Source organism: Geotrypetes seraphini, chromosome 3 (genome assembly GCF_902459505.1).
Source record: "Geotrypetes seraphini chromosome 3, aGeoSer1.1, whole genome shotgun sequence".
Taxonomy (NCBI): domain Eukaryota; kingdom Metazoa; phylum Chordata; class Amphibia; order Gymnophiona; family Dermophiidae; genus Geotrypetes; species Geotrypetes seraphini.
Window position 1 is genome coordinate 3,696,625 of NC_047086.1, and position 26,315 is coordinate 3,722,939.

Consider the following 26,315-nt stretch of genomic DNA (forward strand, 5'->3'; position numbering starts at 1 on the left):
CTGGCATTGGTAAATGCACACTTTCCACCGCATTTTCCTTTGGGCCTTCCTCTTCCTCTCCTCTTCTCCTTTGTGTCATCCTCCTGTTCTCTTCTCCTTTGTGCCTCCCTCTTCCCATCCTCTCTTCCTGTCCTCTCATCTCCTCCCCACCTTTGTGCTTTCCTCTTCCTCTCCTAAACCCAAAGAAGGTCTATCTAGCTTCATTTCACCCGAACAGAATGGGGGCTGGCATTGGTAAATGCACACTTTCCACCGCATTTTCTTCACTTATGCCCAAACTGGTCTTGACTCGAGTCCTGTCACAGAATGTTAGAACTATGGTGGCGTCAGTAGCCCACCTGAGGTTGGCCTCCATAGAAGAGATTTGCAGTGCTGGAGCCTAGACTTCTGTCCATCCATTGACCTCACACTGCCGTCTAGAAAAGGACTCCTGGCATGACAGTAAGTTGGCCAATCAGTCCACCAGAATCTATTTGAAGTTTAGAATCCAGTTCCATTACCTTCAGATCCAGTCTGCCTCCAAAAGAAAAAGTGGGCAAATCATAATTTCAGACTTGTTGCCACCAAAGCCATGTTTTGGTATGTAGCCCCTCTAGTTCCATTTTCCCATGGGTGAGGATTCATCTGGCCAGCTTACAATGGACTGAGGAGGTCCTGCACAACAGTGGCAGCTGAGAATAGGTGGATTTGCCAGTAGATATTCTCACATGTTCTAGAAGAAAGTGTGGCTGCCCTCGGAAGACACCTGGAGTCTGCTATGTGTACACACATTTTATAAAATACAAATATACAGCCCCACTCCATCCCTGCTCTGCCCAAAATGCACTCCCAGAAATCACCACCCACAGTACATGTATAGCATGTACTGACTTGGGGACAGGTTTACTTACATGAGTATATTCAGTCATGCAATTGATATGAACCCATGTTTATGCATAATGCCTGCTCTTCCCGTGGCAAACGCTCTGTAAAAGTGCTTCTTTTATGCCCATTAAAGGGGTTTTCGTTTCCATAGCGGGTCTTTCCTTCCACTTCATCCTGGGATAATTATGCGATTTTAGTCCTGTCTAAGCTGCGGTAAAAATAGGCCTCACCTGAGTTTTTCCTGCATGTTAATGGCTATAAAAACTCCAACTTTTAGTTTTTTTACATTAATGGCCATGTGCTAATGTTAAAAATAAATGTAAACAAGCTGAATATCTAAAGACTATATAGAACCACCAAAAAGATATTCACAAAACAAACTAGGGATTATTGAAAACACGAGCTGCCGCTTCAAAGATTCTCTTGATGAAAAATTTTTCAATAACGCCAAACAGGGCCTTGTATGTTTTTCATTTCTCTCCTATGCATTACAATCGTATCATAAACTGCTGAGATTTTTACCGACACCAGAGGAAAGAGTGTCTCTAATACAATAAGTGCTGGTTTCCTATATCTATAAAAAAATTTACAGAAATAAGTTTTTGAGAGACCGATACAGAAAACTGGTACATTAAACAGAGTTTTTCTGGACCAAGGATGGATTTTCCTGTGTCATAGAGTTTTTCCAGGTGATAATAACCCCTGGTTTTTTCTCCGTAATTATTAGGAAGCCCGATCTAATTAATCCATGGTTTGGTTTGCTGGTTCTACATGTGCATTAGCACATGGCTCTTTTTAAAAATGACTTATTGATATCTATTTTGATGCGTAAGGGCGCCTGCGTTATCTGTGCGCTAACCAGTCAGGGCAGGAACGCCCATTCCTTGCACTTCTTTAAAAAAGACAAAAAAATGATGTAGCATTCAGAAACTACAGTGACGCTCTAGCGTATCCTTTGGTGGCCCATTTTGTGGGTACAAGAGCCAAACCAAAAGCCGTTTGCATTCCTGTTGCTGCAATTTGCCAGAACTGCTGTTAATACTGTTTTCACTCGGAATGAAGCAGCGCTGAGCGATGGCGAGGGTTTCTGTGCTTTGCCGCTTTTGCCTTCTTAGTTCACATGTGCTGCTTTTTTTCTTTCCTTCTCATTCTGCTGCCTGCCTTCCTGCCATCAGAAAGAGCCGCCGGCCTCTGCTGTCGCTTGGTCGTGCCCTGCCACAAAGGGATGCCACGGCTCGCTGACCTGTCTGTCAAAACCCGAGATGTCTGGGAGATCCCTCGCGAGTCCCTGCAGCTCATCAGGAGGCTGGGGAATGGGCAGTTTGGGGAAGTGTGGATGGGTATGGAGCAAAGCATCCTCCCCAAATAACCTCTCCGTCTGGGGAGAATGAGAAAGATGGAAGGTGAAAATAGAGAGACTGAGAGGAAACCACGAGAGCTACCTTCACGTGGTTTTACAGCTGGGACCCCCAGGCTCCTTGCAGCAAAATAAGCAATGCTCACCCTTGGGTCTCTATCTAGAGAAATGTATGTAAAGATTCTCCAAGCCCCATCACCTTCCATCTTTCTCTCTGCATGCATGTCACAGAGTTACAAGGGATTCTCTGTTTTCTCTCTCTTTATTCCTTTCCTTTCCTGTAGAGAAAGCCGATGGCTTGTGTTTTAGCTTAACTGTGGTTGCCTCGAGTTATACACCCCAAACAGTGAGCTTGGCTAAGGACGCATGGGAGGTCGGGCGCCAGTCGCTGTCACTGGACCAGAAGCTGGGTCAGGGCTGTTTTGCGGAAGTGTGGTATGGTAAGGCAGACAACTCATTGCTTGGAGTCTACAGTGGGCAAGTCATTGCCCCAGGTAGGAAATAAGTCAACCACTTTGTAAGCCTAGAAAGGCAACATTTCAAATTCCATCCCTGGAAAGTACAGGGTGATAAACATACGTTTCCAAGTTTTTATTTCAGTTATTAAACCACTCAAAACAGAGTCGTGAAAGAACATAAGAATCGCCTTACTGGGTCAGACCAATGGTCCATCTTCAAGGTGGCTAATCCAGCTCACTAGTACCTGGCCAAAACCCAAATAGTAGCAACATTTTATGCTACTGATCCCAGGGCAAGCAGTGGCTTCCCTCATGTCTCTCTCAATAGCAGACTTTTCCTCCAAGAACTTGCCAAACCTTTTTTAAAGCCAACTTTCCTGTGCAAACAGCATCCAATTCCTTACATCTCTGCAACACATCTTAACTCGCGAGTTTCTTGTAGAAGGTATCAATCATTTTCTTCAGCTCGGCCTCGTTGTCCTTCTGGGAAGCGCCCCCTTTCATCAGTTTTACCTTCTATTAGTGAGTTGAGAAAGTGTCTTGTTCATCTGCTCTATTTTAGATTTCTTATTTTCAGGTTTTAGTTCAAATATTTTGAGGCTTCCCTGTGTTACGGAGGTTCCCAGTGATCCTGGGAGAGGATTCAGATATTGTGCTCTGTAACTGGAAGGAACACCCTTTCGATAGGGTACCTGCCTGGCTAGCCTGCCCTAACACTTTGCAGCTCAGGGATCAGTCCCTAGGGAGCAAAGCTCAGGCGTTTGAGCACAGGTTGATGGGACCCCGTAACTGGCCGGGAGGCTTGGCAGAGGTCAGCTGTGTTTCCTCCCTCCCACCCTCCCCGAACTATCATGTGGGAGCGTGTGGGGTGAGGGTTCAAGTTCTTTGAACCTGGAGACGCTGCAGCCTGAAGAGACAAGCTAATGGACTCACTTCTGGCTTATATGAGGCAGAAATCCTCCTCCATTTTCCAGCTAGAGTGAGAGCTGATGCAAGCACAGCACATGGCAGATCTGTAAGTACTAGGGTTACCATATGACTCCAGAAAAAAAGACAACAGATTGATACATCTGGGTTTTACATCCATTCAAAGCAATGAGAGTAAAACCTGGATGTCTCAATCCGTCCTCTTTTTTTCTGGAGCCATTTAGTAAGTACAGTCTATTACTGCCTATGGTCAAAATTTGACTTTTTTGAGGGTTTTTGGGGCTGTCCCAAGGGTGCCCTACCTCTAAAATCCTATTTTGAGAATTTTTTCCCCTTTTATGTATTTTCCACAGGCCACATTTTGGTACCAAATCGATGCTGCCACAGCCATCTTGATTTCATTTTTAAAGCCTCTATCTGCCTCAAAACACCTAGATTTTAGTTATAATGGACTCCTCGGTTGATTTAAATCCCATTTCTTGCCAGATTTGTGCTGGAAGTGCGCCTGAGAAGCGTCCTTGTACTCTGTGCCATGGGGGTTTGCAAAGGGGATCTTAGCCCCCTCTGGTCCTTCCATGGACTCAGAGTCGCAGAAAGCTCGAAAAATGGATCGCAAAGCCTTTCTAGAGCCTCTTCTATGTGATTTGGTGTAATCCACGAACGCATCTGCATGGACGCCTCAGACCCTGAATGGATACGTGAGGTAGGCCTACAGAGATCCCTGGAGGATCCAAGTCAGGTCTTTGACACTGATTTTGTGTCTTTGATGTATGCAGCATACAAAAAATATAAAGGGTCGCTTGCGCCATTGGAAACTAAGCCAGTGCTAGCTCAGAAGGGGCCATTTGGGGTCATAGTTCTGCCACAGTCTGTAGAGCTGCAAGAACCTGGAGGTCCAATCTGAAAAGGAGTGTGATGAGGGGGGATCGGATTCCATTCTGCTGCATCCTCCTTAGAAGATGCTGGCTTTCAGTTAGGGGCTGCCAGTCAAGAGTCCGTGGCAGCCCTGGACCAGGGAGAGGATAGGCTGTTTAAAAATCGGCTGACTTGTGGTTTCTTTGCGGGAGTTGAATTTAGAGTCTCCACAGATTCCTGCTTCTCAACTTTCGCTGTTATGCAGGACAAAGATCCTTTCCATTTGTTTTCCTCTTCATCCTGAGATTACGAGGATGATCACAGAACATTGGGAGTCGCCTGAGGGTCCGTTGATGGCTAAGTTATATCCCATGTCTCCTGACTTCTAGAAGGTTTTGGAATTCCTTAGCGGTGCAAGTTACTAAGCATACTTTGTTGCCTAGCGAAGATGGAGTGATTCTGAAGAATTCTTAGGATCGCAGGGTGGATCTTGCGCTCAAGAGGCAATTCGAGACCTTAGCTCTGGGCAAGACGTTATGCCAGGCTCTGTCCAAAGTCGAAAGCAATCAGGCAGTAGCACAGGTAGTACAGGATCTGGAATGGATTATCAATTTCAGAAAGAGCTATCTCGAGTTGTCCCATTGCCTGGAGTATTTGGGGATCCTGTTCAACACAGTAGAAGGCCATGTTTTTTTGCCAGAGCCAAGCAAACTGAAGCCCAGAAGCCAGATAAAGGAGATCTTGGCAAAGCCGGCTCCTACAGCCTGGCATTATCTGCAGGTGCTGGGGTCAATGGTAGTGACCATAGATGCGAGTCTTTGGGCAAAAGCCCACATTCAGCCTCTCCAGACTGTGTTCTTGACACCTCAGATGGATTCTCTCCAGAAGCAGTTACCTTGGATGACAGAGGCACGCCAGAGTCTAAGTTGGTGGCTCCATTCAGAGACGTTAGCCAAAGACGTTGCGACCTGGGTGATCCTGATGATGGATGCCAGCCTTTACAGCTGGGGAGCTCAATGCGAAGGTCATCCAGTGCAAGGGTGTGTTGGTTGCCTTCCAAAAGGATATGGTCTATCAACAGACTGGAATTGAGGGCCATTCAGTTGGCCCTGCACTTTTTCCAGAAGCATCTGGAGTTTTCTCAGACAATGTGACAGCCATTGTGTATGTCAACATGCAAGAGGGAACCAAGAATATCCCGCTGAAGCTGGAAGCCCTGTTTCATTGGGTGGAAGTCCACTTACAGGGCATAACAGTAGTGCATGTAGTGGGAATGGACAATGTGCAGGCCAACTATCTCAGCCACGGGACTATGGATCCAGGGGAAAGGTCCCTATCCCAGAGAGCTTTCAAATGCATCGTAAAGCTCTGGGGATGGCCGATGTTCAATCTAATGGCCTCTGCAGCCATCAAGAAGGCCCCTCAATTCTTCAGCCGAAGATTCAAGCCCAGACGGACACACTAGTGTAGCCGTGGCCCACCAAGGAGCTGTTATATGTGTTTCCCTTGTGGCCAATGATAGACTGGGTCCTTTGAAGAGTAGCGAGCCACAGCCTCGTTGCTACGGATTGGCTGCATCATCCATGGTACACAAAACTAGTTCAGCTCCAGAGGGACAACTGTCTCAGACTCCCTCTGCATTAGGACATCCAATCACAGGGTCCCATCCACTTAAATAAGCCAGAATACTTTGATCTTACGGCATGGCTATTGAGCATGCAGCTTTACTATGGAAAGGTTATTTGGATATGGTTTTAGCCACTCTCCTATGATCCAAGAAGCCAGCCACAGTGGTAGAGAGAAGCAATTAGGCCCTTTCAGGGCCTCCATTTCTGCAGTCCTGTTGTTCCTGCAGGAAGGTTTAGAAAAAGGCCTGATAATTGGATCCCTTCAGGTTCAAGTGGCCAGCATCTTCTGCTGTAAAGCCAAAATAGACAAACTGTCTCTGGCTTCTCATCCAGATGTCTACAGATTTTTGAAGGGAGCTTTGCAGTTGCATCTTCCAGTGAGGCAGCTGTTTCCTATGTGGAACCTTAACATTGTCCTATTGTCTCTCAGTAAGGCTCCGTATGAGCCAGTATCAGAGGCATCTCTGATAGATCTTACCATAAATATGGGTTTGCCTAGTAGCAATCATTTCAGTGAGGCAGGAATGTCTTTATGCACTGTGCCCTCATTTTTGCCGAAGGTGGTTTTGGCATTTCAATTCAATCACGAAGTACGACTTCCTGCGTTTCAGCCCATGGGATAAGGTCTTGGCATTGCTGGATGTGCAAAGAGTTCTCTACTATCTTGAGATGACTAATAAATTTTGTCTCTCAGATCATCTCTTTACATTAACTAGCTCTGGTCATCGGGGAAGACCAGCCTCTAAGGAAGGGATGTCAAAGTCCCTCCTCGAAGGCCGCTATCCAGTCGGGTTTTCAGGATTTTTCCAATGAATATGCATGAGATCTACTAGCATACAATGAAAGCAGTACATGCAAATAGATCTCATGCATATTCATTGGGGAAATCCTTAAAACCTGACTGGATTGCAGCCCTTGAGGAGGGACTTTGACACCCCTGCTCTAATACTTCTATATCCCTATAGATTCATATGATTTTCTATGTGTCTACTGCTGTGCTAAACAGCCACCAGTTGCATTGAAAGCCTATTCCACCAAAAGTATGGCTTCTTCTGGGGGGGAGTCAAGGGCAGTGCCACTTGATGAGATTTGAAGGGCAGCTACATGGTTCACTCTCCATACCCTTACAAAGTTTTACAGAGTGGACATGTCAGCACAGAAGGACATGGCTTTTGGTTCCTCCATGATTCCAGGGACTGCTTTGGTATTCCCAGATGTAAGGAATTGTATACTGTTTGCACAGAAAGGAAGGATTAGGTTTTTATCTGGATAATCCTCTTTCCTGTATAACAGCATCCGGTCCCTTACCCCACCCTGTCAGATGTCTGTAACACCTGCTTTAGGTCTCAGTCTGGATTGTATATCTGTCAGCTTGACTTTCTTTGTATATCCAATGAAAGCCGGAAGAAAGCAGAACATGATTGTGTAGCTGTCAAGCAGGGCCAAAATATTGATCCAATCTCCTTTTGGAAAGCTATATAAGTGTTAATGCAGGTTGCACACAGGTAGGTGGTTTGTTTGGTTTCACCTTGTTATGCTATTTTGCAATGTTTAATTACTTCATTTTGTTGTTGCTATTGTACAGCAGATCAAACTTGCTACGTTTAGAGCAGCGGTCTCAAACACGCGGCCCGCGGGCCACATGTGGCTCTCCAAGTTTTATTTGTGGCCCGCGGTCTGGACTGGATCATTCCTTCCTTTTGGAGCAGCAGCGGGTCTGGCCGGTTCGTTCCGTTCAAAGCCGCGGGTTGGCGGCTCTTTGCGCTATTCGCTCCTGCATCGGAAGCCTCTCTGACATCACAACATCAGAGAGGCTTCAGACGCAGGCGCGGATCTCGCAAGGAGCCGCCACCCGCGGCTTTGAATGGAATGAGCCGGCCAGACACGCTGCTGCTCCAGTGGCATACCAAGGGGGGGGCGGTCCGCACAACTGGTCACCCTCCACTGTTCTTCATAGAGTGCGGCTCGCGGCTCGTCTAGAGCAGGGGTGCCCAACTGCTTCCCTTCCCTTCTCACCGCCGGCACCATGCTCTTTGATATCCCTGCTTCTCTCACCGCCCGACCTCAATTCTGACGTCGAGAGGACGTTCTGGCTAGCCAATCGCTGCCTGGCTGCCCAGAACGTCCTTTCCGACGTTAGAATTGACGTCGGGCGGTGAGAGTTGGTCGGCCCCGTGGAGATCTCGGCCTGTTCCCGATGGCGCCAGCAGCAGCAGCCTATTCCCCGGCGGCGGTGGCATGGGGGAGGGCAGGAAGGAAGAAAGAAAGAAGGGGGGGGGACAGGGAGCCAGAAACAAAGCATAAAATGGGACACAAAATCAGAGAAAGACAGACATAGAGAAAGAAAGAAAAAGTTGGGGGAGGGAATGAGGTCTGGAGGAGAGGAAGCATACAGGAGGCTGAAAGAAGGGAAGAAATATTGGATGCACAGTCAGAAGAATAAAGTGCAACCAGAGACTGATGAAATTACCAAACAATGGTAGGAAAATGATGTTATTTTCAATTTACTGATTGAAATGTGCCAATTTTGAGAAAGAAAAGATATTAAACTTTAAATGTGAGTGCTGCAGAAAAAATAGAGTAATTGGAGGGCCGCAGAAAAAATAGTTAATGTCTTATTAAAGAAATGACAATTTTGCATAAGGTAAAACTCTTTATAGTTTATATATCTTTCCTTTTAACTGTTAAAGGAAAGTTTTATAAACTATAAAGAGTTTTATCTCATGCAAAATTGTCATTTCTTTAATAAGGCATTAACTATTTTTTTCTGCGGCCCTCCAAGTACCTACAAATCCAAAATGTGGCCCCGCAAAGGGTTTGAGTTTGAGACCACTGGTTTAGAGAGTTTCTGAGATCCTCCTTGTTAGTTTTCTCTTATAAGTTTTTCACTTGCTTTGATACAAACTGAGGAAAAAGGGTGCTGCCCAGAGGGACAAGAAAGCAGAGCCGAAGAAAATGATTGATACATTCTACAAGAAACTTGTGAATTAAGATGCACAACCCAGATGTAAGGATTTGGATGCTGTTATACAGAAAGAGAATTATCCAGGTAAGAACCTAATCCTTCCATTCTAACTGCTGTTACAGCATCCTTTGGCAACGAGTTCCAGAGCTTAAGTATTCGTTGAATGAAAAAATGTTTCCTCCTATTTGTTTTAAAGGTATTTTCATGTAACTTCATTGAGTGTCCCTTAGTCTACATTTTTTTGTAAGAGTGGAATATCATAGTAACATAGTAGATGAGAACAGATAAAAAACCTGTGTGGTCCATCTAGTCTGCCCCACAGATTTTGACTATGCTCCCATGGGAATCCCACAGCAATTTCATCTCTGTAGGAATTCTAGGACAACTTCTTCTGTAGCCACGGGAATCTTGTTCCCACAATCCCTGTTCCCATGTAGCTCTCTAATCAACACACATAAGGCAGACAGTTATTTGTAAGGAGTGACAGCTGAACCTGGAGTGGAGCTAAGAGATCTGTACAAACTTAGCCTTCCGAGCAGATGAAATTGTCTCCGTCTTTTTTTTTTATTCAAATCTAATGAAAGCATTTCTAGCCTGCTTTACCAAAGAATAGCTCAAGACGGATTACACTGAGAGAGAAAAGATAACCTTTAACGGCCTTCCCGGAAGCACGGCAACATTTAATATCCCCATCTCTCCAGGTGACCTATTCCAGAGGCTGGTTCACGACCGCCAACTAATAATCATTTTACGGCACATTGTTATAGATGGAACTGTCAATCTAACTTCCTGAGAGACCTCACTTCTCTTATTGCTAAATAAGGTGATATCATGGACTGACAATAATCGGGGACCGGGCCATAAAGAATCTTAAATATAAACATTAGCAATTTAAAATGAATCCTTGCCCTGACTGGCAACCAGTGTAGCTTTACTACTAAAGAACCAGCATAATCATTTAGGTGCTGGGGGTCAGGGGTTGGTATATTCATCATAAAAGAGACACAACATATGTGCTTATGTGCTTTCAAAATCTAGGCACCCTGTTAGAAAGTTATCCTAGACTAATCAGTTCGTCTGTCCCACAGTAAGCAAAGAGGAGACTTGAACTTGGCTGCAGTTTGTTTCTTTCGAAATCAGGCCTGAGGATGATTCTAGCAGACAATTGGTCTAATAGGACAAATATATATTGAAACTAAACCCTCTGTGTAGGTCAAGTGTAAGGCAAAGTGTAACCCGTTCTGAGCTCACTGGGGAGAACGAAATAGAAAATGAATGAAACAAATAAGGAGACCTCCCTCCTTCAAGGCGGCGCAGGGACTTCCAGACTAGAGGTAGGTCTTCTCTAGAACACCCTTGAAGGTCTCACTCAGTTCCTCCAAGTCTGCTACTCCAGCCTCATGAGAACAGAGTTATTGTCAGAGAGCCAGGAGCTCTTTACATCGAGCACACACATGGAACCTCTCACTAACTGGGAGATAATCATACATTTTACACTCATTGACAGTCCCTCTCTCACAGCTGGACTGTTGTCTGCATCTCACTATTATTGAGTTGTTTAATTAAAACTTGTTATGATACTAGGGATATTAGACCTAAGAACAGCCTTACTGGGTCACACCAACGGTCCATCTAGCCCAGTATCCCATCTTCATGAAAGCCAATCCAAGTAAAAGTACCTGGCAAAAACCCAGGGCAATAAGTGGCTTCCCCATGTCAGCCTCACTAGTAGACTATGGACTTTTCCTCCAGGAACTTGACCAAACCTATGTTAAAAACCAGCTATGTTAACTATTGTTACCACATCCTCTGCCAATACATTCCAGAGCTTAACAATTTTCTGAGTGAAAAAAAATTGGTTTCAACAGTATTACTCTACCTTCACTGAGTGTCCCCTAGTCTATGTAAATCTTGATGCAGAAAAAAAATATATATATATATACTTGTATCCGTTCTACTCCACCCTATCTCCCCTCAGCTGTCTCTTTTCCAAACTGAAGAGCCCTAACTTTTTTAGTCTTTCCTCATACGAGGAGTTCCATCCCCTTTACCATCTTGGTCGCTCTTCTTTGAACCTTTTCTAGTGCCACTATTTTTTTAGATAAGGAGACTAGAACTGAATGAAATACTCCAGGTGAGGTCGCACCATTGAGTGATAGAGAGGCATTATAACATTCTCAGTCTTCTTTACCATCCCTTTTCTAATAATTCCTAGCATCTTGTTTGCTTTCTTGGTCACCGCCACACATTGGGCAGAAGGTTTCCGTGTATTTTTTGAGCGCTGACTTCCCAGTTGGACCCCAGCATTTGGTAACTATGATTTGGATTATTTTTCCCATTGTGCATCACTTTGCATTGGTCCACATTAAATTTCATCTGCCATTTATACATTTTATTTTCCAAATCTTTATTATTTTCAAAACTTACAATAAGTGTAACCATAAATACCACATTTTATACATCAATAACACACTTAATATTCCATTAATATCCATTAAAGATTTAGACCCCCCCCTCCTTCCTGAACAATCATAATGTAATCACATGAAATTTCTATAATAAACCCCAATATATCTAAATATATAAATCTAACAGACCCCCATCCTCCCCCCTCCATGATGTGCATGACATAGGAAAAAATATTAATTAAACATTACAGTATTTTGCTAATGGCTCCCAAATCTCCTGAAATTTCTTTGAATTTCCTTCTGAATGGCTAATATTCTTTCCATTTATACACATACAACGAATTCCACCAAAAACTATAATTGAGCCTCTTCCAATTCTTCCAATTGCTCGTAATTTGTTGTATGGCAACTCCTGTCATTAATAAAAGCCTGTTGTTCTTAGATGATATTTGACTTTTAGCTGTCATTGACAAGCCAAAAAGCACAGTATCATAGGATAATGCCACTGGATTTTCTAATAAGCAATTTATTTGGCCCCATATTGATTTCCAAAAAGCCAAAATAAATGGACAGTAGAACAATAAATGATCTAAAGTCCCTGCTTCGAGATGACAATACCAACATTTATTAGACTTAGAGCTGTCCATCTTTTGTAACCGAACAGGGGTCCATAATGCTCTATGTAACAGAAAAAACCAAGTTTGTCTCATAGATGCTGACATTGTACATCTCATCCTCCAAGTCCAGATTCATGGCCATTGAGATGCAGGAATTTGGTGCTTAATCTCAATACTTCAAATGTCCCTAAGCCCAGTTTTTGGTTTCTTGTTTATAAATCCAGCTAACAATTTATACCACTGTGCATCCTGGTGTCCCAGGAAGTCTACCTGAAAGCATAAGAACTCCAAACTATATTGATTATTTAAATTTTTCCATTCAGGGAACCCCACCTGAATGGCCTGCTTCAGTTGCAACCATCTATAACTTTGTGATTTATTAAGTCCAAATTTATGTTGCAACTGTGAAAAGTCAAGCAGTTTACCATTAGATATAACATCCTCTAAAGTACGTGTTCCTGCTATCATCCAATGCTTCCAGATAACCTTGAATCCGCCAATAAGTTAAATAGCACCGGTCCCATTACAGACCCCTGTGGCACTCCACTGTTTACTCTCCTCCATTGAGAAAAATAACCATTTAACCCTACCTCCTGTTTTCCATCCGATAATCAGTTCCTAATCCACAACTGAACTTTGCCACCTATCCCATGACACTTTAATTTTCTTAGGAGCCTCTCGTGAGGAACTTTATCAAAAGCTTTCTGAAAATCTAGATACACTACATCAACCGGCTCACCTTTATCCACATGTTTATTTACACCTTCACAGAAGTCAAGCAAATTGGTGAGGCAAGCTTTCCCTGGCTGAACCCATACTGACTCAGTCACATTAAATCATGTTTGTCTATATGTTCCCCAATTAATTTTTTATAATTGTTTCCAATATTTTGCCCCTCTTCGCAGACAGAAATTAAATATAATTAGAACTCCCAACTTGTTATCCTAATTAGAATAATTGACTATAAGCTAAGAGTATAAATGAAGAAATGTGATAGAGGTGGGCAGGAAATAAGACTGAACTAGGCCCTGCTGTGCCTTCTAGAGCCGGTCGGGTTTTCAGGCTAGCCCTAATGAATATGCATGGAGCAGATTTGCATGCCTGGCACCTCCATTATATGCAGATCTCTCTCATGCATATTCATTAGGGCTATCCTGAAAACCTGGCTGGCCTGGGGGTCCTCCAGGACTGTTCTAGAAGATATCTGTTCTTTTTGTAGGCTGTGACAGTTAATCTAATCTAATCTAATCTAAATCTTGGGTTTATATACCGCATCATCTCCGCAGATGGAGCTCGACACGGTTTACATGGTTAGGGAAGGAACGGAACTCCAGTGGAATTATATAAGTATGAGAGAAGAGAGGTTGGTGTGAGAGTGCCAGGAGCGGGACGGGGTTACGTTCTGGAGAAGAGCCAAGTCTTCAGATGCTTACGGAATGGTAGAAGGGGGCTCAAATTGCGGAGAGGGGAAGGGAGACTGTTCCAGAGCTGAGTGATTCTGAAAGGGAGGGAAGAGCCAAGTTTACCAACAAGGGAGATGCCTTTTAAGGAGGGGTAGGATAGTTTTAATTTTTGAGTGGATCTAGTGGAGGTTGGATTTGAGGAATTCCAGGATAGAGGGATAAAAGGAGGAAGGATACCGTGGAGGATCTTGAAGGTTAGGCAGGCACATTTAAAGTAGACCCTGGAAATAACGGGAAGCCAGTGGAGTTTGGATAGGAGCGGTATGACATGGTCAAATTTACTTTTTGAGAAGATAAGTTTGGCCGCGGTGTTCTGGATTAGTTGGAGTCTGTGGAGGCTTTTCTTTGTTAAGCTTAGGTAAATGGAATTGCAATAATCCAATCTGGAGAGGATAATGGATTGTACGAGGACGGCAAAGTGTTTTTGGTGGAAGCAGGATCTCACTTTCCTCAGCATGTGAAGGCTGCAAAAGCATTTTTTTATCAGGGAGTTGAGGTGGTCGTTGAAGGATAATGATGAATCTATGGTGATGCCCAGAACTTTGCTAGAGAATTCCAGCTGTAGAGAGGAGCCTGTGGGCAGTGGGATGGAAGTGGGTAATTGATCAAGTTTAGGGCCGAGCCAAAGTAGTTTAGTTTTGGACTCGTTCAATTTCATTTGTACAGTGTGAGCCCAGGATTGAAGTTAAGTTTCTACCTCTGGCAAAATGTTTAAGTTTAAAAGTATGGGGGGAAAAAGTTTTACAGTATGGAAACTAGTTAATAAAGTATGATTTTTTAAATTCAAGCTGTCTTTATCAAGACTCCTACAATTTCTCTTTTATTCCCAGGCTTTAAATCACCAAAACACCAAGCAAAATCATGTTTCAAGTTTCAAGTTTATTAGTGGACTTGATAAATCGCTTAATCAGATATTCTAAGCGATGTACATTTAAAATTTACAATATAAAAACGAAAAACAATAACAATGCAATACATTACAATACATACAATTTTTAAATAATGGCTAAAATACTCAAAAATTTGAACATTGTTAAACAAGAGGAAAGGAGGGATGAAATACAATTTTAAAGTAAAGAAGAAACATTGAAGGAAAATACAAAAGGGATATAGTTAAAACAGGTTTAACCAAATAAATATAATTCATGAAGTATAAAATTATGTAAAAAAGGCATCTTTAAAAAGGAAAGTTTTTAACTCAGTTTTAAATTTTCCAAGGTTCACTTACCTGGAGAAATGTGTTCTCTCCGAATAGTTGCAGCTAGCTCCCAAAACAGAGGCTGTAAGGTCATGTTCTGCTGAACAGCAGGTAGTCCCCAACTTCATATTGTGAAAGAAAAGCAGAAAAAGCAATCTCCTACAACTGGTAAAGCTCCTGGGGTTAACAGCTGGGATTGACCCCTGATCGATCGGCACCAACAGAGAGATGCTTACTTTCTCACATCTGCTGTCTCATCTTATTTTCCCATCATGGGGGGGGGGGGGGGGGTTTATAGTTAAGGGTATTGGGTTTTTGTGATTCTGCTACCTCAATCATATTCATGTTAACAAAAATGTTTCCTAGTCATAATTTGGTGAAAATGGCCGAGAGGGCTTTACAGATAAATGCTTGGCGTTAGAGACTCTTGCCCCCTCTCCCCTGGGTTTACAAAGGCACAGAGTAGGCAAATCCATCATGATCACCTTAATGAGGTGCAAGGGTCCTTTCGTGTTCCATAAAAGAATTTGGGTCTGAAAAAAGGATTTGCACTTACATGCCTGAAAAGAAGACAAATGAATGTAGAGCAATCGATCGAGCCCACCCCAGTAGCACATTAAGGGCTCCTTTTACAAAGGTGCGCTAGCATTCTTATCACACGCACCGGATTAGTGCATGCGAGCCGAAAATTTGCCGCCTGCTCAAAAGGAGGCCGTAGCAGCTAGCGCGCGCGCTATTCCATGCATCTTCGTAAAAGGAGCCCTAAGATTCACAATGAATCTGGGCAGATACGTAGGCCTGAAGAAATACCGTAGGTGGTTCTGGTAGCCAAGTACTGGTAATACGAGTAAGTGCACTGAAACAGCAATTCAACCCAGGCCGCAGTTACGTAGAAAACCTTGGCCATTTCACTCACTAAAAATGGACAAAGTTATGGGCTTTCTAGGGCTGGGGAAAAGTCATTCAGCCATTCAAGTGACACCAGACGACTAGCAGATATAGGGCTCCTTTTACTAAGTGCACTAGCGGTTTTAGCACACACTTAGTGCTAAACGCTAATGCCTCCATAGAGCTTGCGTTAGTATTTTTCGTAGCGCACCTTAGTAATCAGTGGAATTTCAGCATTGCCACTTGGACAGATTAGTACCGAGAATGGATAACTGAAAATGTCTCTTTCCCTCTGAACTCCAGGCTTCAGTGTCTGCTGTTTTGCTGCGTTAAGGAATGCACTGCTTGCCTTTCAATTGCTTTGGGTGTGTAGTGAGAAATCCCCCATTCGGGATCCGAGATGGTTTTAAGGCTGCCCTTCGCTTCTTCTCCCAGAAGCCACCGCTGCCACACCCTTGATGAAACACATGTCTTGTCTTTCCTATCTTCTGGAGCGTGTTTAGGCATGGTCACTTTCACCCAAGCATGACTGCATGCTTCCTCTTTCACAAAGCTCGTATACTCTCTGTACACCCCTGATCTCCTCTCTCTCTACACGTGCTGCAGGTACCTGGAATGGGAACACGAAAGTGGCCATAAAGACCCTTAAGCCAGGCACAATGTCTCCAGAGTCATTCCTGGAAGAGGCCCAAATCATGAAGAAGCTGAAACACGAGAAGCTGGTGCAGTTGTACGCCGTGGTGTCAGAGGAGCCCATCTACATAGTCACTGAGTACATGAGCAAAGGTCAGGGTTCATCTTTTGCACCTAAGACCAGAGCAACAGGGGCAGATACCTAGGCGTATGTCTATCTCATGTGTATTTGTGAGGGTACACATCTGGATTCTTGTTTGCACATCATGTGCCCCCCACTCCTTGCTTTTCTCTTAACACCAAGTATTTCCTCTAATCTTGGGCTCCCCCTTTTCCTACTCTCTAAATCATGTTAATCTTCCTTCTCTGTAAACAGAGTCAGGATATTTCCTTGTAAACTCCTTACCTTATAAATGTGCTCATAAGCTCTTCAGCAAGGCGCCACAACAGCGATCCGATGTCGCTGAGACAATGCTTTAGATTTTAATCATAGAGCCAAAAAAATGTGCTTCCACTGTTATGGCAAAGGTATGGCTCTAGACAGATTTTAAAGTAGACCACTTATCTGAGAGATAACACAGTCTCGGTTTGGAAGCCAGAAAAATGAGGCTTTTTTGGTATTATTTTCATTTACCTTGTGCAGTGCCTGAATCCTTTGACACACACAGCCAGGGGGGGGGTCTTTTTCCAACTTCAGTTGTGTATGTCAAAGGATTCAGGCACTGCACAAGGTACATAAGAACATAAGCAATGCTTCCGCTGGGTCAGACCTGAGGTCCATCGCGCCCAGCAGTCCACTCACGCAGAGGCCCAACAGGTCCAGGACCTGTGCAGTAATCCTCTATCTGTACCCCTCTATCTCCTTTTCCAGCAGGAAATTGTCCAATCCTTTCTTGAACCCCAGTACCGTACTCTGCCCTATTACGTCCTCTGGAAGCGCATTCCAGGTGTCCACCACACGTTGGGTAAATGAAAATAATACCAAAAAAGCCTCATTTTTCCGGCTTCCAAACCGAGACTGTGTTATCTCTCAGATAAGTGGTCTACTTTAAAATCTGTCTAGAGCCATACCATTGCCATAACAGTGGAAGCACATTTTTTTTGCTCTATGATTAAAATTTAAAGCATTGTCTCAGCGACATCAGATCGCTGTTGTGGTGCCTTGCTGAAGAGCTTATGAGCACATTTATAAGGTAAGGAGTTTACAAGGAAATATCCTGATTCTGTTTACAGACACTAGCCTAGCATTTAAGAGAGAGGTGTTTGGTTATTTTGTTCTCTATTTAAATTTTTTCTCCTTTTGAAATTGAATTGAAAATTAAAATCCCCTGTTCGTTTGGGTCAAAGATGGAGGAAGGGCAGAAAACCAGCAAATGGAAAAGGCAGCCCTGGAAAGAGAGTTTAGAGCACAGACAGAAGGAAGTCTGGGAAAAGATGGTTAGAAAAATAAAATCACCAGACAACAAAGGCAGGAAAAGTGATTGAAATGTGTCAGTTTTCAGAATTTACATCTATTGTCTATATTTTGCACTGTTCAGGAAGAAATGCATTTGTTTCTGTTTCTCTGGGATTGTACTGTGTGCAGAGTCTGGCATCTTAGGGTTTCGCTTGTGTATATCAAGACTTTTAGTTTGGGGTCCTGTATTTGCATAGGGTTTATTTGTGATTTGCACTTATGACCAAGGCCAGGTGTTCTGGTAGGAATGAATGTTGTGAAGCGTTATTGGTGTCATGACCCCAAGTAGGAAAAAATTTCTTGGCAGTTTGCCCAGGTATTGGAAGGCCCCGAGCTTGGGGCTGCGTCTGGAGGACCTCTGTGTATACGTGGATATTGACATGATGACATCACACATATGAGCGTGATGTCATCATGTTGACGTCCATGCATGCCCTCTAGACATGGCCCAGAGCTCAGGGAAGAAGACATGAGGTGTGGGGACAATGTGTCTTCTCTTTTAAAAGAGGAAACGTGGTAACCCTACCCATCCTCCACACCATTCTCCCCTGCCTCCCTTCCCCTTTAAAACTGTAGGCCCAGGGCACTGCAGGGGGAAAATGCAGAGGGAGTTCCCCAGAGCGGAGACCCGGCATAGCTCACTGTTATCAGAGATGGGGAGAAAGCATGACTCCTCTTCCCCAGTACCAGTACGCTGCTCTTACACATACTGCTTTGCAAATGATTAATGATTTCTTGCACTCATGTTCTGGGTATTGACGATAAGTTGATTGGTCTGCACGTCCCAGGCTCCTCTTTTTCCTTTCTGAATCCTCCCAATTTCCCAAAGATAATTACCACATCATTAAAACCTGAAAGAGTTTCACAGAAAAAGTTCATCTAAACTAAACTAAACTAAACCTTAAGTTTATATACCGCATCATCTCCACGGATGTGGAGCTCGGCACGGTTTACAAGAACTTAAAATATAGGAAGAGAAGGAAAAAAAAGGTTTACATGAACTTATATATAGAAGAGAAGAGTAAGGGGGATAGAATTACATTTTAGAGTTCCAGGAGCCTACTTACTTGCTGTGTTTGCTTACTGTTCAGGAAGTTTGCTTGATTTTCTGAAAGACGGAGAAGGACGAGCCCTTAAGTTACCCAATTTGGTGGACATGGCAGCTCAGGTAGGACATTAGTGCAAACTTCTTTCCCTCCACAAGACCTGGGTCTTCCTTTACCCTAAGCATACTTTGTCTCCCTCTGCAGGTGGCGGGGGGCATGGCCTACATCGAGCGCATGAACTATATCCATCGGGACCTGCGCTCTGCAAACATCCTGGTAGGGAATGGCCTCACTTGCAAGATTGCAGACTTTGGACTGGCAAGATTGATTGAGGATAATGAGTACACTGCAAGGCAAGGTAATGCAAAGCATATTAGAAGCCTGTGCATGTCAGGAAAATTCACTTCACAGGTGCTTTTCATTTCAACTCTGACACCAAATGCAATGTTCTCTTTGCATTCCCAATGAACCATTGGAACATAGTAACATAGTAACATAGTAGATGACGGCAGATAAAGACCCGAATGGTCTATCCAGTCTGCCCAACCTGATTCAATTTAAATTTTTTTATTTTTTTCTTCTTAGCTATTTCTGGGCGAGAATCCAAAGCTTTACCCGGTACTGTGCTTGGGTTCCAACTGCCGAAATCTCTGTTAAGACTTACTCCAGCCCATCTACACCCTCCCAGCCATTGAAGCCCTCCCCAGCCCATCCTCCACCAAACGGCCATACACAGACACAGACCGTACAAGTCTGCCCAGTACTGGCCTTAGTTCAATTTTTAATATTATTTTCTGATTCTAAATCTTCTGTGTTCATCCCACGCTTCTTTGAACTCAGTCACAGTTTTACTCAAAGAAGCGTGGGATGAACACAGAAGATTTAGAATGTAGTTCATTAGATTGCATTTCCTTTTGTGAAGATAATCCTAAGTAATCTGACATCTCATATAGCAAGAAGAAAGTGGATTTTGTCTTTTAGAGCTGATTATTTATTTATTTTATTGATGTGGAGGGGCATAATCGAAAGGAACGTCCAAGTCCATTTTCGTCCAAGTCGCAAGTCGTCCAAAGTAAAAAATAGCTTAGGACACATTTTCAAAAAAATACGTCCAAATTTTTTTTGTTTCAAAAATCATCTAACTATACGTCCTGCTGATCTGATCATCTAAGATGCTAAATCATCCATCTTTATACCACATTTTCGTCCAAGTCAAAAATGCCTAGAACAAACCCTGGACGTGGGAGGGGTCTGCAAAGTGATGGACTGAACACCCAAACATGGCACCTAAATGGTGGGGTATCTTACACAGCACTGCTGTAAACTTCACAAAAAGGGTGCCATGTCATCATCTCACTACAGCTTCCCTTATAGGTCATGGTGAGCCCCCCAAACCACCTCCAAAATCCCCTAGACCCACTTATCTACCACCCCAATAGCCCTTATGGCTGCAGGAGTCACTTATATGCTAGTAAAAAAGGGTTTTGGAGATGTATAGGGGAGTGCACGTTTCAATATTAATGCAGTGATTACAGGGGCTTATGGGCATGGGTCCTCCTCTCCATGGATCCCTAACCCACCCCCAAGATGACTTAAGCCACCTCTGTGCTGGATGACTAGGCTTTCTTATGCCAGGCGGCCAGGTGATGATGGTCTGGAGGCTTAATTTTAAAGGTGTGATTACGATTTTTATGGGGTTGGGGAGGTCGATGATCACTGGGGTAGTGTGTGGGGGTCTGTATTATGTGTTTGTAGTGCTTATATGGTCACTTTAGGAGGGTTTTTGTGACTTAGACCATGTTTTAAATGGTCTAAGTCACAACGTCCAAGTTCCGTTGATCCTGGGCTGTATAACTTTCAGTTACACATGCAGTATGACTAAGTCTAAGCCGGCCCACGTCCCACCCAAATCCCGCCCTCGACACTCCTCCTGAAACGCCCCGTTTAGCTATGGTCGTTCAGCAGCACTATGAAGGCCTAGGTCATTTAGAAATATGTCCAAAACCCGGTTTGATTATTGGCACTTGGACATCTTTCGTTTATGATCGTCCAAGTGCCGACTAGGCCGGTTTTTGGACGTTTTTCTCTTTCGATTATGAGCCCCATGATTTTTATTTTATATTCATCTGACTGTATATAATTATATTGGGTTTTTTCTTTGTTTATACTTTTAAGTTTGATTATATAAATTGATTAGATCAGTGGTTCCCAACCCTGTCCTGGAGGACCACCAACCAGTTGGGTTTTTGAAATAGCACTAATGAATATTCATGAGAGATTTGCATATAATGGAGCTGACAGGCATGCAAATCTGCCCCATGCATATTCATTAGGGCTTTCCTGAAAACCTCCAGGACAGGGTTGGGAACCACTTGATGAGCAATATATCAAATCAATTTGAAACTTGATTGGCAGATCAGAATTGGGATCAATGATTATGAATGATGACAAATTTAAAAGATCTAAACTAATTTAATCTGTGATTTCTGAGTGGCTCTATGTTTAACGAGGTTCAAGGCAAGAGAAGTACAATGTGATTAGGAGTACATAGAAGTTATAAAGCAAATCTGAGGACTTTCTTAGAGATCAGACTCCCTGGAGGGGAGGAATGCTGGCCTAGCACCTAACCCTCAGTAAGCCTGGCTCTACAAGAGAGGTTGTAGAGGCTCAGCATTAAAGACAGTTTTCACAGAAACCTGTGAACTGCATATATAATTTGCATATATTTGCTTGAGGAGAAAGCTATTGACTAAAAGGCTTCTTTGGATCTGTTGAGGACCTTTTTGAGACTTTGGGGGAGTAGTTAGTGGAAGAGAGGCCTGGAAAACTGTAAAGTCAGGCCAAGTGCACTATACTTCATGGGGGGGGGGGTGTAAATCCTCTCACCCTAACTGAAAAAGCGCTCCTTCATGAGAGACCTCGGGCTAGTTGCAGCCTCTTAGTCTAAAACTGAACTCTGAAAACTTTCTTAGAGATCAGACTTTACAGGTGACCCTTGAGGTCAATTCCCGCCTGCCTATGCTAAGATGGAGCTTTGCTTGGGTAGGGTTTTTCTGTTCTTTCTTTTTTCTTCTAAGTGTAAGTACTTCTGCAACCACAGTATGGCTGGGAAACATCTTGTCACCAAAGCTGCTGCTCAGATTATGACTTTTGTCGCTGTACAGATAGAAAATATTACCCAAGCAGAGGAAGGGGATCCATGTGCAAGCTGTCTTCAGCTTGAATCCCTTATGAAGGAAGTAAAGGAACTGAGAGAGGAGGTGGCAAGACTGAGAAGCATCTGTGAGAATGAGAGGTACATCAATGAAATGGTTCACGAGGCGTCAAAGATTTCCAGCAATGGGGAAGAAGATGCTGTGCTGAGGGAAGACAGCTGGGCCCAGATTACAGAACCCTACTAGACTGGTACTGTGACTTCACCCGCCCATGAACTCAAGAACCGGTATGCAGCCCTGGAAGTGGAGAAGATGAGAGCATCCCAGGGAGAGGAAGGACCAAAGCTTGAAATCCCTAAAACTGCTGGATCCATGACCACCAGAAGGCGTAAGGTGGTGATGGCTGGCAATTCTTTTCTGAGAGATACAGAAGCATCCATCTGTAAACCTGGCTGGGCCTCCGCGTGTGCGGATTGCCTGACTTGATGGACCGAAGGTCTGATCTGGAGATGGCAGTTCTTATGTTCAGACATAATGTCCTGGGAGATATACTGTTTCAAGTTTCTTTATTTTTAATATACCGTCTATCAAAATAAAAGTGTCTAAACGGTGAACAATATAAAAAAATTATAGAGAAAACAGTTAAAATAAATAAATAAAAGCAATATTTTATCAAATATTAAAAATCTTAGACAAATTTAGGTTAACATACATGAAACAGAAGGAAAGTAGGGGAGGGAAAGGTTGTTTAAAATACATCGAAGAAAAATTTTAAAAAAATAGAACGGTAAATGGGGAGTGGCAAAATCATTAGTATGGGAATCACTTCAAAAGAAGCATTAGATGTTTCAAAGCTGCACAAGAATCAAGGGATTAGAAGGCGGAAGCTGATACTAAAGAGTAAAGGCATCTTTAAAGAGGAAAGTTTTAAGTTTGGCTTTAAATTTTTCAAGCGAGTTCTCTAATCGAACGTCTAATGGGAGGGCATTCCACAGAGAGAGGGAGGTGATTAAAAAGAAGATTTGCAAGTAGTATTATAAAACAGTTCCCGTATTGATGGTATAGAGAGTAGATTTTGATTATTAGATCGGAGGGCCGTAGATGATGAATAAGGGATCAAAAGTTTATCTATGAACGCTGGTTGGGTAGAGTTTTTTGTTTTATAGGTGAGGCGGTGAGTGATAGGTAGCCAATGTGCTTTGCGGAGGAGAGGAGTGACATGGTCACATTTTTTCTGCATGATAGATTAATTTAACAGCAGTCTTTTGCAATAGTTGTAGACGGCGGATTTCCTTCTGGGTTATACCTTGATAAACGGCATTGCAGTAGTTTGTGGTTGAAATTACTAGGGAGTAAATCAGGATATTGATAGGGGGGATCGAGAAAAGAAGAAATAGAACGGATGAGCCTAAGCTTATGAAAACATTTCTGCATAACTGCACTAACTTGTTGATGAAAGGTGAGCTCCCTGTTTAGAATGACTCCGAGAAGTTTAACTTTACTATCCATTTGAATTGAGAAAGAGTTGAACGCCAAGATGTTACGGAGAGATTGCCAAGACTCATCAAGCTTGATGACTATATCTGATGCTGCTCATTGGCACTAATGAAACTACCAGAAACCGCTGCAAACATATCAAAAGTGACTTTATGACTCTGGGAGAGAGGGTGAAGCAGTCATATACGCTGGTGGTATTCTCATCTATCCTCCTCTCAAGGGTAAAGGCCAGGGCAGAGAAGCTTGCTTCCTGGAGATGAATGTGTGACTACGTGGATGGTGTTGTCAAGAGCGTTTTGGTTTCCTGGACCATGAGATGATTTTCCAAGGGCTGCTGATCAAGGATGGTGTGCATCTAGCAAAGAAGGAAAGAAGTGTCTTTGCCAGCAGGCTGGCTAATATACTGAAGAGGGGCTTTAAACCAGAACATAAGAACATAACATAAGAACATAAGCAGTGCCTCCGCTGGGTCAGACCATAGGTCCATCCTGCCCAGCAGTCCGCTCCCGCGGCGGCCCAAACAGGTCACGACCTGTCTAAATCACCAGTAGGTGCCCCCATGCCTCCTTTGTTTCCTAATTGAGTCCTATCTTCCTATCAAAGTCCTAGCCCTCCGGTCTTGCACCTGCACGACCTGGTTGGGTTTCTACATTTATTTTCTGGTTAGCTTTCTCAGTATGATCAAAGCTCCAGGTGAGTAGAAGCCCTCAGGTAAGTAAATCACTGAATACCTCTACACGGATGGGAAATGGGGGCAATGTCTGGAAAGCAGTATAAACTAATGCTCGAAGTATGGGAAATAAGATTTTGGATGTAGAAGCTGTGATGGAAGAAGAGGAATTTGATATAGTGGCGATCACAGAGATTTGGTTTACGGAGAACCTGGAACAGGCTGCCTGAATCGTGCTCCATCCCTGGCAGTGTTCAAATCCAAGCTAAAGGCCCACTTTTTGGAAACTGCCTTCAACTCTTAACTCCCACTCACTGCTGTCAGATACCCACTGTATCATTTCCTCTATCATAATCTCCCCAACCCTGTAATGTCCTGTCTAAATTAGATTGTAAGCTCTTCTGAGCAGGGACTGTCTATTGTATGTAAAAATGTACAGTGCTATGTACGCCTTTTCAGCGCTATAGAAATAATAAATAATAGTAGTATACCAGGCTATAATCTGTTCAGGAAAAACAGGGTAAGAAGAAAAGGATGAGGAGTAATGTTGTGGTAGGAATGGATAGCGTAGCTTTTTAAAGAAAGGTTTGGACAATTTCTTAGAGGAAAAGTCCGGCACTTGGATACACACGACCTGAAGAGAGCCAGTCAACATGGCTTCAAGAAAGGGAAATCATGTTTGACGAATTTACTTCAATTTTTTGAGACCGTAAACAAATTGATAGTGGAGAACTGGTGGACATAATATACTTGGACTTCCAGAAAGCGTTCGACAAGGTTCCACATGAAAGACTTCTCAGGAAACTACAAAGCCATGGAATAGAGGGAGATATACTAAGATGGATAGGCAAATGGCTGGAGAACAGAAAGCAGAGAGTGGGCATAAATGGGAAGTTCTCAGACTGGGAGAAAGAGACTAGCAGTGTGCCCCAGGGCTCGGTACTTGGGCCAATCTTATTTAATATTTTCATCAATGACCTAGAAGAAGGAACATCCAGTGAGATCATCAAGTTTGCAGATGACACAAAGCTATGCCGGGCAATCAGATTGCAGAAGGATAGCGAGGAACTCCAGAGTGACTTGTGTCAGTTAGAGAAATGGGCGGAGAAATGGCAGATGAATTTTAATGTGGAAAAGTGCAAAGTAAGGCATTTAGGCAGAAAGAACAAGGAACACGAGTTTAGAATGTCAGGTGCAACTCTGGGTAAGAGCGAACAAGGAAAGGACCTGGGTGTACTGATAGATAAGACCCTGAAACCATCGGCACAATGCGCGGCAGCGGCAAAGAAAGCAAATAGAATGTTAGGCATGATAAAGAAAGGAATCACAAGTAGATTGGAGAAAGTTATAAAGCCGCTTTATAGGGCAATGGTCAGACCACACGGAATTCTGTGTCCAACATTGATCTCCCAACCTAAAGAAGGATATAAAACTGCTGGAGTGGATGCAGAGACGAGCAACGAAGCTGGTAAAAGGTATGGAGAACTTGGAATACGAGGAACGACTTAGGAGACTGGGATTGTTCTCCCTTGGGAAGAGGAGATTGCGAGGGGATATGACTGAGACTTTCAAAATACTGAAAGGAATCGACAAAATAGAGCAGGAAAATAAGTTATTTACAATGTCCAATGTGACACGGACAAGAGGACATGGACTGATGCTAAGGGGGGACAAGTCCAGGACAAATATCAGGAAGTTCTGCTTCACGCAACGAGTGGTGGACACCTGGAATGCTCTCCCAGAGCTCTCCCATTATCTTCCGGCTCCACTCTTCAGCTTGAGTTTTCAAGCAAAGTCCTTGGCATCATCATAGATTCCTCTCTGTCCTTCAATGACCACCTCAACTTCTTGGTAAAAAAATGCTTCTTTAGTCTTCATATGCTGAGGAAAGTGAGATCGTACTTTCATTATTCTCACTTCGTCGTCCTTGTTCAATCCACCATCCTCTCTAGACTGGATGCAACTCCATCTATTTAAGCCTAACTAAAAAAAAACTCCATAGACTTCAGCTAATCCAGAACGCCGCGGCCAAGCTTATTTTCGCTAAAGGCAAGTTCGACCACGTCTCCCCACTCCTGTCCAAACTTCACTGGTTCCCAGTTCACTCCAGAGTCCTCTTTAAATGTGCCTGTTTAGCTTTCAAGATCCTACATGGCATCCTCCCTCCCGTTATCCCACTCTTCTGGAACTCCTCTAACCCTAATTCTACTAGATCCTCCCAAAAACTGAA

The 26,315-nt window shown here is 43.4% G+C and overlaps 1 protein-coding gene across 4 annotated transcripts in view; it reads left to right on the forward strand.

Annotated features, from left to right (window-relative positions):
- Positions 1-26,315, forward strand: part of FYN (FYN proto-oncogene, Src family tyrosine kinase) — a 148,698-nt gene that overhangs the window by 111,240 nt on the left and 11,143 nt on the right. For 2 of the 4 annotated variants that reach the window (XM_033939823.1, XM_033939824.1), the window contains 4 exons: positions 2,040-2,204; positions 16,235-16,414; positions 18,809-18,885; positions 18,968-19,121. In XM_033939823.1, coding sequence (XP_033795714.1) covers positions 2,040-2,204; positions 16,235-16,414; positions 18,809-18,885; positions 18,968-19,121 — 576 coding nt within the window. Of the gene's footprint in view, positions 1-2,039; positions 2,205-2,505; positions 2,662-16,234; positions 16,415-18,808; positions 18,886-18,967; positions 19,122-26,315 lie in introns of all 4 variants that reach the window. The other 2 variants (XM_033939825.1, XM_033939826.1) reach the window with 2 other exon arrangements.